Source organism: Danio rerio, chromosome 3, assembly GCF_052040795.2.
Source record: "Danio rerio strain M-AB ecotype USA chromosome 3, GRCz13ab, whole genome shotgun sequence".
Lineage (NCBI taxonomy): Eukaryota > Metazoa > Chordata > Actinopteri > Cypriniformes > Danionidae > Danio > Danio rerio.
The window spans coordinates 52,237,918-52,251,366 of record NC_141023.1 but is presented as its reverse complement, the minus strand read 5'-3'; the positions used below and the strand labels follow the sequence as shown (position 1 = coordinate 52,251,366).

At 37.2% G+C, this 13,449-nt stretch overlaps 1 protein-coding gene and 1 long non-coding RNA gene across 3 annotated transcripts in view; one reads left to right on the top strand and one right to left on the bottom strand.

Annotated features, from left to right (window-relative positions):
- LOC147846047 (uncharacterized) overlaps window positions 1-13,449 on the top strand; it is a 169,108-nt gene that overhangs the window by 39,299 nt on the left and 116,360 nt on the right. The gene's annotated exons all lie outside the window — the stretch shown is intronic.
- Window positions 1-13,449, bottom strand: part of gas7a (growth arrest-specific 7a) — a 108,982-nt gene that overhangs the window by 22,476 nt on the left and 73,057 nt on the right. For both annotated transcript variants that reach the window (XM_087243394.1, NM_001278819.1), the window contains 2 exon segments: window positions 5,747-5,826; window positions 514-612 (listed from right to left, as the gene is read on the bottom strand). In XM_087243394.1, coding sequence (XP_087099520.1) covers window positions 514-612; window positions 5,747-5,826 — 179 coding nt within the window.

The following is a 13,449-nucleotide window of genomic DNA, read 5'->3' as shown; positions in this document are numbered from 1 at the left end:
TCAGTTTTTCTATTTTAATAAATCTGCAAAAATGTCAACAATTATGTTTTTGTCAATATGAGGTGCTGTGTGTTGGTGCTTTGTGTGCAAATTAGAATAAACAAGACAACAATATAAATTTTTAAAAAGTATATTCAATATTCGTATGTTTATGCTTAAAAAATGAATGAAAGGTTTTTTGACTGCAAATACGAATATTCATTCATTCATTTTCCTTCAGCTTAGTCCCTTATCATTAGTCGCAACAGCAGATTGAACAGACAACTATTCCGGCATATGTTTGAAGAGCATGTCTCTGGACTGTGGGGGGAACTAAAGCACCCAGAGGAAACCCACGCGAAGATGGGAAGAACATGCAAACTTCATTTTTTGAAGATGCAGCATGTATTAAGATTCTCAGATTATAGCAAGACAATATGAATACTTCTAAAATGAAACTATAATGCAGCACATATACTATCTGCCTGTCTATAAAGTTGTATCCGCAGAAGCACAGATGCTGCTGTTACTCACACTTTGGTTGAACATGTCTGTCTCGTGCCGCAGTGTGGTGTACTGACGCAGATGCTGCTGGATCATCTCTATCCGCTCCACCTCCAGCTTCTCCAGCTCCTACAACCACACAGAACATTGTGGAGAGTCATGTGTCTGAAACATTCACAGAACATCAAAAACATTTAGTTTCCTCATTGTGACCAACATTAATGGCAATAAATGATGTAATACAATTAATGATTAATAGCATAAACCTGTCAAGAAAGCCTTACCATGGGAATGGAGATTAAAGGGATAGTTCACCCCAAATTAAAATTCTGTCATCATTTACCTACCCTCAACTTGCTCGAAACCTTTTTGAGTTCATCTCTTCTCTTGAAATGTAAGATATTCTAAGGAATGCTAAAAAACACCAATAAAATTTATATGAGTTTTTGTTTCTCCATGGCAGTCAACGGCTGTTTTTTTTTTTTTTTTTTTCAGAATCTTTAAGCATATCATGTTTTGAGAAGAGAAGAACAAAAGAAAGAAATGTTTAGAACCACTTGAGTGTGATTGAATGGAACTATCCCACTAAGACAGGGGTCACTAAACTTGTACTGGAAGACCAGTGTCCTGCAGAAGGTGTATTCCAAATGGGATATATTGCCCTCTGAAGGGCACTTCACAGTGATAATAATGACCAATATAGTACATTTTCATTCCAAACTGAAGTGCTCAAAACTGGCCATTTCAAAGAGCCCTTCAGAATAAAAGATTTTGAAGGGTACAAATGATGGACACTGCAGGCACCCATTAACCTTTGCAGAATAGAGAGGGCGCCGTCTGCAACACTACCCACCACGGTACTCCCTGTCGTAAGTGCAATGACACCCTTGTCTCCCATTTTCACTTTCGGTTGAGAGCGGCATGATCATCGTTTGCCTAGAGTGGCAGTTCAGCTTGCTCCGGCCCTTAACGCACGCCAAAAGGGAAAAAAACTCAGCATTTCCCAAAAGTGTGTGTGTGTGTGTCCTTGGGCGGTCCTATACTGACAGCCATGTGTGTGGATCTTGTCGGAAAATATGGCAAAAAGTCCTACATGATAGTAATACATGATCGCAGTGTTTACTTCAATAATGTCACTAATATATGCATACTCCACTTCTTAATTCTATTTCTGTTTAGTTCAGTTATGACTTTAGTCAGATTAAAGTAATCAAAAAATCACTGTATCGAGTTTATGTATGCCTACAGTTCAAAATTCATGTTTTACTGAATAAACAGTTAGTAAACACAAGTACATTTTACTGAACATATTTTATTTTCATCATAGTAAAACAGTTTCTCAAGCAAGTTGCGATGCATTTTGGAAACCAGAGACGAGCCCCTGGTCTAATGCGCAACCTGGCTTAAGAAACCCGTTCTCAACGACTTATATTTATATTTTTGTCATTATTTGAGTAGCACACCAAATCTGAATGCCTTCGGCAGAATTCATATGAGCCATTTTAATCTAGATTAATCTAGATTCATTCCAAGATTACAGTGAGATTAATCCAGATTAAAAAAAAAATATATATATGCCCACCCATATATATATATATATATGGTTTGTGTATTACATAAACTACCTAAAATCAAAATGAATAAATCTGTCAAAAAAGTGGCAGTTCATTCCGCTGTGGTAACCCCAGATAAATCAGGGACTAAGCAAAAGGGAAAAATTAATTAATGAAATCTGTCAAGTGCATTATACAATAACAATAAAATAGACATTAATTAAATCTTAACAAGCTGTTCTCAATCTCCACACAGAAACGCCAACTGACCCAGCCAAGGCTTGAACCAGCGACCTTCTTGCTGTGATGCGACACACCTACCTACTGTGCTACTAGCTGTTGTCATTTCTGATATTTGGCATTTGGATTTAAAATGTTAACATTGCTAACATTGCAAAGCTTGTTAGATTCAAATAATGTAGTGTAAAACATTGTGAAACATCAATATCTGCATGTGCGTTGTTCATCTATTTCATCACCGTAAACAGGGCAGAGAGGTAGCCCAAGTACACAAAGAAAACAGGCAGTTCCATAGCCATATGGCAAAAAAAATGAAAATAAATAAAAATAAATAAATTCGCCTTGGTGATAGATCTGCTTGTTTTGTGGGTGTTATCTATTGTTCATTCCTTCTACTTGTGTTGGTGATGCATACTGCTTATACCATGACTGTTCATACATATTCAGTTATATGTGGTTTGTTTGTCTTCCTGTTCGTCTGCTTGTTTTGGGGAATTGCATATAAATTATAACTTGTACAGTATAAATTGCTTCACAGATGTCATCCAACTGGGCAGAAATGATTTAAAATAGGTTTAACCTCAGAGACATGTTCACAATACACACAAAACATCCCAAACACTTATTTGCACACCTTATGGAATTTCACTTTAATAAAAAAGTGGGAAAAGATTACTGACTCACTCTTTATATGTCACATCCTACTGTCTCCTTCTCTCTGCATACTAGGTAAAATATTCACAATCGACATCAATAATACAAATGGTCAGTTACGCCAGGTGGCTCTAACTAATGGCTGAGAAAACTATCCTCGTAAACTGAAAATCGAGAAATACCATTCACATTTTATCTTAGAAAAATGTTTTAAGAGAATACCTTTCCGTTGAAACACATCTACTTCCACTCCAAATAATACATTAGAATTAGATCCACCTTAGTTATCTCTTTTAAATCTCCATCAATCATGAATCTTTTGATCCTCTTTGTCTGAAGCTATTCCTATATCAGGGAACATGGGGGTGGGGGAATGAGTGTTTGGGGGTAGGGGGTGGGCTCGATAGGCTCAGGAACAGGTACAAATTGTGTCTAAGATCAATTTAAATTATTATTAGAGTGGGAAGAGGAAGAAAAAAGGGAGACAAATTATTTAATGCTTTTTTATTTCTTGTTTCTTTTGCCATATGTCTGTTTTTATTTCTCCTGTTGTTCTATTTGTTCCATTTTTATGTCTAATTTTTTTTTTACTCTTCATCCCCAGTTGCCTTCGACTCTTCAAATCTAGAAATGTACAAGCTTGCTTTAGGAATGAGGTGTGTGCAAAGTGGTGCCTGATTTCACCAGTTTATCCCCAATTGGCCCAAAAGCATATTAAACGATAACAATTATTTGAATTAAAAAATAAAGGAGGCAAACAAAAGATAACACATACTTAGTAGTTGTAGTTGTGGTAGTTTTTGTAGTGGTAGAAGAAGTAGTTGGGATAGTAGTAGTTGTCGTAGGTGTTTTTATTATTATTGTTACCATTTCGTACAGTCATTATTATTGTCATTACATTATTGTAGTTGTTGTTGTTGTCAATTTTACTACTATCATTGTTGTAATTCCATATCACCTATTTGGTTTTGTTTTAAATGTAATTCCTATCTGTATTATTCACTTCAGTTTTTCATATTTGTGACCTATATTAATATGCTTTCTAATGTTATGCATGTTGTAAGCATGTACACACATACACACACACACACACACACACACACACACACACACACACACACACATGCACAGCCATGCACAGGCTAGAGCCATTGCCCCTTTGCCCTCAATGAGCAGGCGCGGAGGTGCTACTTTCAGCAGGCGCAGTCACAAACCCCCTATACACACACACAAACACACACACAAACACACACACACACACACACACACACACACACACACACACACACGCCTGTATCTGACAGGTTATTTTTTGGCTTTTGTTTTTTCTATCTCTGTTATTTGTTTTTCCCTCTCCATTTGTGCTTATCATTGTTATTTATATATCTCTTTGTATAATAAAAAATAACAATCTAGACAAAAAAAAAGAAATGAGTTAGTAGAAATATTGTTTACAAAATACTTGTTGCCATGAAGAAAAGGACAAAATTACACCTTAAAAATATCATAACTTTAACCTAAATGTCTTTTAAGTGTTGTGAAAATGATTAATAACATTACAAAAAGGTAAATGCTTTACTGTTCCTACTTTTTTAAAAATGTATTGTAAGAACCAAAATTGGAATGTGTTTATTAAAAAATAAAGAAAAAAAAAATCAGGAGAAACAATGTGTTGTTTTATTGTCTGCAATAAAATCACTTAATTCTTTTTTTTTATTTGTGTTTTCCATACAGTCCCATTTTTTTCTGATTTGAAATTGTATGGACATACAAAAAAACATAAACATTAAGAACATATTTTACTCTTTCATAACTGACTATAGACTCCAGGACCCTATGTCAAATTTCTATAGGAATTTGTTTTCTGACTTACTAGATACTACTGATATTCTAACTGTGGGAAATCTCAACATCCATATTAATGACACTAACAATATACAATGGCTTGCATTTACACGATTGTTATAATCACTTAGGATAAAGCAAAATGTTGATTAGTAGATTAGTAAACATAGTAGATTTTGTCACATGGAGCTGATGTCCTTGATCTAGACATTATAGCACAAAGTGAAGATGTAACAGATCACTACTCTACCTAGAATTTGTAAAAGCTGTGTATACTAAATATTAGGCAATATACACCAATATAATGACCTGGCTGAGTTATAATTCTGTCCATAAAAAAAAAATGACATGTAACCTATCTGATCTTGCTTGCTTTTCTCAGTGCATGCGCAAACGCAAATGACCTTGATGTAATAATTAGTAGAATGGATGTTATTTACACTACCATATAAAATACTGTTGCTCTTGTCAAATTTTAGTTTCAGCGTGGTATTGAATTTATAATAAATTTGCTGTTTGCTAGAAAGAATATTATACAACAAATAGAACTGTGTTATATATTATTTTTATATATCATTTACTGCAGCCTTTTTATTTGAAAGCACCTAATAAACATTAAAATAAATGTGAATTTTGAAACACACAATTAAGACTTAAAAAACTGAAAAAGAAGGCCAAGAAAATAAAGTGAATGAAGCAAATAGCGTTGTTGCAGCAGCTGATAGACATCAGATAAAGTATTGTAGTAACATTGTGTAATACTACAAAATTCTTCAGAATTCTTCTAAATGTCTCTTCCACCATCAAACTTGTGAGAGTAAAGACTAGTTTTGTTGTCCAGGATCACATATAATAATAAAAAGTCTCTCATGGATAATTTATCACATGATAAACAAGCCTTGTGAAGAAGATTCATTCATTAGAAAAAATAAATATGTATGGAGGACTAGAGGGAAACATTAAATAATCACCATGCTTGTGGTGACCATCTCCTCAAACCACTTGGACTGAGCCTGATTGTAGAGATCCACACAGCGCATCAGATCATCACCTGCACACACAAAACACACACCTTACAGTCATGCATAGATCATCAAAACCAGAAATATATATTACAGAAATTCTAACTCAAATACTTGGTAGTTTGTTGAAGATAAACTACTTATCTTTCTCATACAGTAATGCCTGTCACATACATGTAATTCTCACAGTTAATTGTGGCTTCTTGATTAATACTTTTAGGCAAAAGCTGGTGCTTGTAACCCAGTGGTGGCAAATATATATTTTGTGTGTAAACAAACAAGGAAAATGTATGTTTCTTTCTCTTCCATATAACTGCTGGAGGGGGAAAAGGTCAATTGTCTTACGTTTAAAATAAATGAAAAACTGACCATATAAACCAATGAAACAAGATCAGACAAAGTTGTTTTCTTTAGCATCTGATTACATACATGTATGCATAATAAACATAAGAAAACTTTTTTAAAAAAATTCCAAAACAACATGTTTGCTGCAATAAAATTAAAGAAATTTTTAATTTAATGCCGTGGCGCAGTAGGTAGTGCTGTCGCTCACAGCAAGAAGGTTGCTGGTTCTAGCCTCGGCTGGGTCAGTTGGCATTAATGTGTAGAGTTTGCATGTTCTCCCTGTGTGGGTGTGGGTTTTCTCCAGGTGCTCCAGTTTCCCCCAACAGTCCTAAGACATGCGGTGCAGGTGAATTGGGTAGGCTAAATTGTCGGTATTGTATGAGAGTGAATGAGTGTGTGTGGATGTTCCCCAGAGATGGGTTGTGGCTAAAAGAGCATCCGCTGCATAAAAACGTGCTGGATAAGTTGGCGGTTCATTCCCCTGTGGTGACCCCGGATTAATAAAGGGACTAAGCTGAAAAGAAAATGAATGAATGAATAAATAAATGATTAAATTATTCAAATTTTGCCAACAACAGTCAAAAATCACATAAAAAAGAGCAGGCAGCAGACAGGCATAAACAAACAAAGCGAGTAAAAACAAGGCAAGGAAAACGCGTTGTAAAGTTCACGATTCACGATTCAGTTTAACAGCTCAACTAGACTCAGCACTGATGTGTGTGTGTGTGTGTGTGTGTGTGTGTGTGTGTGTGTGTGTGTGTGTGTGTGTGTGTGTGTGTGTGTGCGCGCTGTATAAATGTAATAAACCTATGACAATTCTCAAGCTGTGTGTATGCAATCAGTCATGATTGAGTGTGTGTGGTGCATGACTGGATCTTATAGTCAAGGCGGATTTGTACTTTGTTAAAGATCTTCAACTGCTAGATCAATGATAATTATAACAATGAGAAACTAGTCCAACACAAGTGCAGTTTAAGGACATTATCCTGACAGAGGTCTTGTATACTATAACATCTGAGCAATGTCTTTGTGTCTTTATTTTTACAATGTAGATTGTGTCCAATCAGCTTAACATAGAAGTTCTAGTAAACTGAAACTGTGTCAGTTTTGTTTTCAGAGTTGAAGTTCAGTTTAGTTTAGTACAGTGTTGTTTAAATTTCACCGCTGGAAGTTTAAATACTGAAGAGCAATCCATCAATGCGCAGCTCCACAAGTCGTTGTTGAGGAACTATTTGTGTGGAACTAAGTAGGGGCCAAGCAGCGAAGCTGTGAAGGTACCTATTGGGTTTGTTCTGTTTCCTATTGTTCTTCTGCCGCGATTTGAATGGCAGTCTATATGCAAGTTCGCTCGAAAGCAATGAAATTTGGCACATTGAAGGAGAACAACCTTCTTATTAACTACAGCAAATTTGGACCGTCTAACTCAAATTCTCTACTGTCACTAGGGGTGTCACGATTTTGATTTTTAATCGAAATCGATCTAAATTTATGCTCAATTTTGATTATCGAATCAAAAAATAGAATCGTCGATGCTGCCACGCCCCCATGTCACGTTAGCTTGGCTTGCCAAGCGGGAAAAAACAGGCTTGTTGAAGTGCTTGTTAAACTGCAGAAGCAGAAGACCCTTCGACAGAACTTAAACCCTCTCCTCATTCAATGAAGTCGCCGGTGTGTAAGCATTTTGGATTTCCCGTGAGTTATGTTGACAACGTTTGTGTTGTCGACAAAAAACACAGTTTTGCAAGCTCTGCTATGTACGTATTACGAACGGTTCATCCGATAGACAACACCGGCATCGCGATCCTCCGCCCTCCCCCGTTGCAAATCCGCTCGCGAAAAGTACACACTCAGGCCCTGTTTACACTGTCTTTGTTTTTAAATGGCATTTTAGAACGACAACGATTTGACATTCACAGTGGCGTGTAGCATTTCTGAGCAGCCATCCTTCCTCTCTACCTCTGAAAATGCACATCACGTGACCACACAGACACAGACGCACACACAGCCATACGCTCGAGAGAGCAGGTCCAGGCAGTCAAAGGACTGCTACAGTCTTTCACTCACTTGTACTTAGTCATTTTTGCGCACACCTCAGATACTGTTGGCTGGTTCCTGTTGGTTGTGCGTCTTTTTTACCGACGCCATTATAACGACACAGATCACTGCCTATTCACGAGTCCCGCAGAAACAGTGACTGACAGGTGGTAATTATGCGTGTATCTTGCCTTTATTCATTTACTATATGATTTGTTTATGGGTAAAACAAAGACCATGCAGGTCAGGTAGTTTAAACGGTAGGCTACAAATAATTAATTGGTAATTAATTAATTAATTAATCATTCATAATCGAAAATCGAATCGAATCGTGCATTTAGAATCGAAAATGTAATCGAATCGAGGATTTGGAGGATCGTGACACCCTTAACCGCCACGACTTGTCCAATATTGGAATTTTAAAATGCTAATACCTTTTGAACTGTAGACCACAGAATCAAAATTCAAATTTTCGCTGAATTCTTGGCTTATGGGAATTCAATTTAACAAATGTCAAAAATCGTTTTTATCTATTTTTAATTGTTTGTAAAACATACTTTTTCGAACTTGTCCTTGACGGTTTGTCCAATTTCACCAAAATTGGCTCGGACCATTCTTAGACCATTGTGGCAAAAGTTATGGAATTCAAGATGATTACTTAAATTGTTGTTGAATATGTGAAATTAAATTTGTCCAAAGTACACAAAATCATACTTGATGCTATATCTTGGCAACGCTTAACTCTATTTACACAAACTTGCTGTGTATCGTGACAACTATGATCTGAGGTTGCCTGCACAGTCTCGTTGCAGCGCCACCTATTGCCAACAGCTATTTTGGCTTATATCTTTTGAAAGCTATTACCAAATTTTATACAAAACACATTCAGAGAGCCATTCTGAGTCGAATGATATCTAAATTTCCCATATTCGCCGTTTTGTGCGTTGACCATATTGAATTTTAACAAAAAATGCTGTTTTACAAACACATTGAGGTATCAACACAAAAATTGGTATGGATCTTCAACACCATGCCCTGAAGGTGCACTGAAAGTGCCACCTTGTGGTCAAAAGTTATAAAGAAATTTAGAAAATTACTATTAACTTCTGCTACATTGACACTGTCTCTGTTATATTCCTTGGATAATTCTGCAAACATTGATACCACATTTTCCATATTTTGCTAAACTTCCAGTCAGTTATTTTGATTTAATTTGAAAAGCTACTTTTTCAAATTCCTCCTAGGCTGTTGGTCCAATTTTCACCAAATTTAACTAAGATCATCTTCAGAGCATGTTTTGTTTGTTTTGATGCGCGGCGTCAAAACCTTCTCCACCAATCAGATCGGCACTTTTGTTCACGTGCACAAAGCTGTGGAAGATACAGTAAGCAGCACTTGGAGGCGCTTAAGCGCAAAACTGTCAATGCGAGCGCACATTAAAGAAGATGCCCAGGGTGATATGAACGTGGAGCTGCTTATTGCTTTGTGAACAATAATCATTTCTTCATCTATAGAGCTGGAGCTGCTGCTTTAATCATCCATGCTTGTTCGAGTCACCAGTAACTTTATTAACAAACGTGTGAACTTCCTCTCCTCCTCTTCTTCTGTGTTATAAGCGGATGTCAGAAGCTTATAGATGTTAGATGCAGCGCCATCTAACGTCAAAAGAGTGATTTAGCATACTCTTCTGCTTGACGCCAGTGAAAAGCACTTGGGTTTGAACACTGAAAAACGCTGCCGATAAACGCAAACTAAAAATGTCCCGGTGTGTAGGAGCCTTAAGGCTGTATCTCTGCAATGCTTAAAGATATTGACACCAAATTTTAGGTATGTCATTGTCATAGCACAGCCAACAAACCATAAACATATAGGGCTATAAACAATTCATTTTACATTAATAAACATTACATTAATTTGTTTATAGCTTTTGACATCACATGATAATTTTGATAAAATTGCCAAAACTTTCTGTCTGCTATTTTGAATTTGATCAAAAATGTACTTTTTAAACTCTTCCTAGCCCATTAGTCCAATTTTCACTAAATTTGAATCACAGGACCTTCAGACCGTGCTGGCAAAAAAGTTTTCAATTTTGTGTTGGTATTCAATACAGTTGCTGTTCACTGCACATATAAATGTGCTGGTACACAATGGTAAACTGCATCTGAGGCTGTAACTCTGCAATGCTTACACATATTGAAACAAAACTTAATGTGTGTCATTGTCATCTCACACTGACCACATCACATAAATTTGGTAACACTGCCACGTACTGGTAAAAAGCTATAAACCAGTGAATTATTCAAATTCTTATGCTCTTGCTTTCATTTCCAGTTAAATCAACTTCAAATGTATTCAGAACTCATTGCTTCACTTGATCTGCTGCTCTATAGAGCTTGCTGCTCATGGCCTCTGGACTGCTTTGTCATTGGGCCTCTGGATTGATAGGCCCCGCAATTGCTGCTTGCAGCTATAATAATAATAATAATTATTATTATTATTATTATTATTGTCATGATCATTGCTAATATTATTAATATTATTATTATTATTGTTATTATTATCATTATTATTATTATTATTTATACTAAATTTATAACATTATAGTGAATGTTATAAAAATACAGAATGTTTAAGTGACTGAGTATTAAGATACTAACCATTTGGAGATGACGTGACCCTTCGGCGGCAATACACGTATAGTCTCTCGCTCATCTTATTTTGCTAGATATTGTATATACTCTATCAGTAAATTTTGAACCACTCTTTATTAGCCCACCATAAGCATGACAGCGGTCAAAGACAGCCGGAAAAGAGAGAGTGAACAATCGCCAATAAAGAAGAAATTCAAAGATTCCACCATCTCCAGAGAGGATCTCAACATTGCTATTGCTAACAGCATCAAGCTAGTGCTTAAGGAACAGCAAAGTCCTCCTGATACGGTAGTGGCCTCTACAGTCAAGAGGCAAAAGACTCTGTACTGACACATGCACTTTGTGATCTACAGTTAGATATACAAACAACAAACGATTCTGTAAAACAGCTAAAAACAAAAGTTGAAAAGCTAACCATCTAGGCCAAACAGACACGTGATTGGGTTGATTCCGTTCCAGCAGCTCCATGTGAGGATAGAAAGACTGTCATAAATTTAATAAATCAATTGGCACAACTTACCGAAAAAATGACGAACATGGAGGGCAGAAACAGGAAAAATAACATACTACTGGGGTTACCGGAGGGGGCACAGGATGAAAGGCTCGGATGCAGCTGGTTTCCTCAAATCCAATCTTCTGAAGTGGATTCCTTCACTAAAAGGCCATGACATAGAGATCGACTGAGATGGCATGACAGATCAGCGATCCTAAAAGGTGCTCAGCAGACATATCCGGTGAAATATACACAGGACAATGTCACGCTACTATTTTTTCCTGACTTCAGTTCAGTCACGACTACCAAGAGAAAGAGTTTTAATCCAGTCTTGAGGAAGATAACAGCACTTGGTCTTCAGCCCTTCTTCACCTATCCCGCGGTAATTAAACTACGTCACAAAGGTGAGCATATGATGTTCGACTCTCCTCAGAAGGCAGAAGATTTTGTTACTTCACTGCCACTGAAGACATACTCTTCAGCGCTACAAAGCAGAGAAGGCAACAGCTATCATCTCCATCTCCTTAGCTCAACGAGAGAAAATTAACGAAAAGATCTGTGGTGATCATCGTAACTGCACTGAAGAGGACAATAACAAGATGCCCATGGACACTTGTTAATTTCCTTCTGGGATCTTTCTCCTGCCCTGCACACTCATCTGTGGACTGGTAAATAGTAATGTTTTTATCTTATCTTTATTGATATTATTTTTATTTTCGGGCTAATGAAGAACAGGGTCAAAAATTATGTTTCTGGCTTAGTGGGCCTTTTGGGGACATATTTTGGGTTGAAGTGGACTGGTCACGCATTAACAGGTGTTTTTGTTGTTCAAGCAGACCTACACTCTCGGTAATGTGCGGTCTGTTTTGGTTGTTCACAGTTGTTTTTTGTTCCTTTCTCTCTTTTTGTCTATGTCCTGCAACAGTTGTCAATACTTTTATTTTTCTAGCTTTTATTTTAAAAGAATTATACATTTAGAGGGGTTGGTATCTGGGGTACATACAAATGTTTACAAGTCACTAGAAATAAGTCAATGCGTTTGTTTTTCTTCAGTTAGGCAGACTCATGGTATTACAAGCTCACAATGCATGCTCTGAATATTTTATCACTGACTGTGAATGGCCTAAATTCTCCTGTTAAGCGTACACAAATATTTAAATATTTGCATCATAAATCAATCTCTTGTGCCCTGAAACAAGAGTCTCATTTAAAACAATGTGATGTGGCACTTTTTCAAAAAAAGTTTTACAAACTGGCAGCCTACTCTTGTGCATATAATAAAACTAAAGAGGTGCTCATCTTAGTTCATAGGAAGTTACAGTTAACTATTGAACCAACTGGGAATGATGAGAGAGTTAGATTTCTCTTTATACGCCACAGCCATGTCACCCTGCAGCCCAAGACCGGTTACTCGCTGAAGCTAAGCAGGGCTGAGCCTGGTCAGTACCTGGATGGGAGCCCACTAGGGAACACTAGGTTGCTGTTGGAAGTGGTGTTAGTGAGGCCAGCAGGGGGTGCTCAACCTGTGGTCTGTGTGAGTCCTAATGCCCCAGTAAAAGTGAAGGGGACATTAAACTGTCAGTGGGCGCCGTCTTTCGGATGAGATGTTAAACCGAGGTCCTGACTCTCTGTGGTCATTAAAAATCCCATGGCACTTCTCGTGAAAGAGCAGGGGTGTAACCCCGGTGTCCTGGCCAAAGTCCCTCTATCGGCCCTTACGATCATGGCCTCCCAATCATCCCCTTCCACTGAATTGGCTCTATTACTGTCTCTCCCCTCCACCAATAGCTGGTGTGTGGTGAGCGCACTGGTGCCGTTGTCCTGTGGCAGCCGTTGCATCATCAAAGTGAATGCTGCACACTGGTGGTGGTGTGGAGAGACCCCCCCTCATGATTGTGAAGCGCTTTGGGTGTACGGCCATACACAATAAATGCGCTATATAAATACACATTACATTACATCTAGTGTGGTAGAACCTCAAATACTGTGGGAAACAACAAAGTGTATAATACAGTGATTCTGTACATCTTTTTCGTCTGCTCTAGCCAAAGCAAAAACCGGCAATTTACACAATTAGAAAATAACATCCAATATTTACAAAAGTTACAAAATCAAAACTTTTCTGA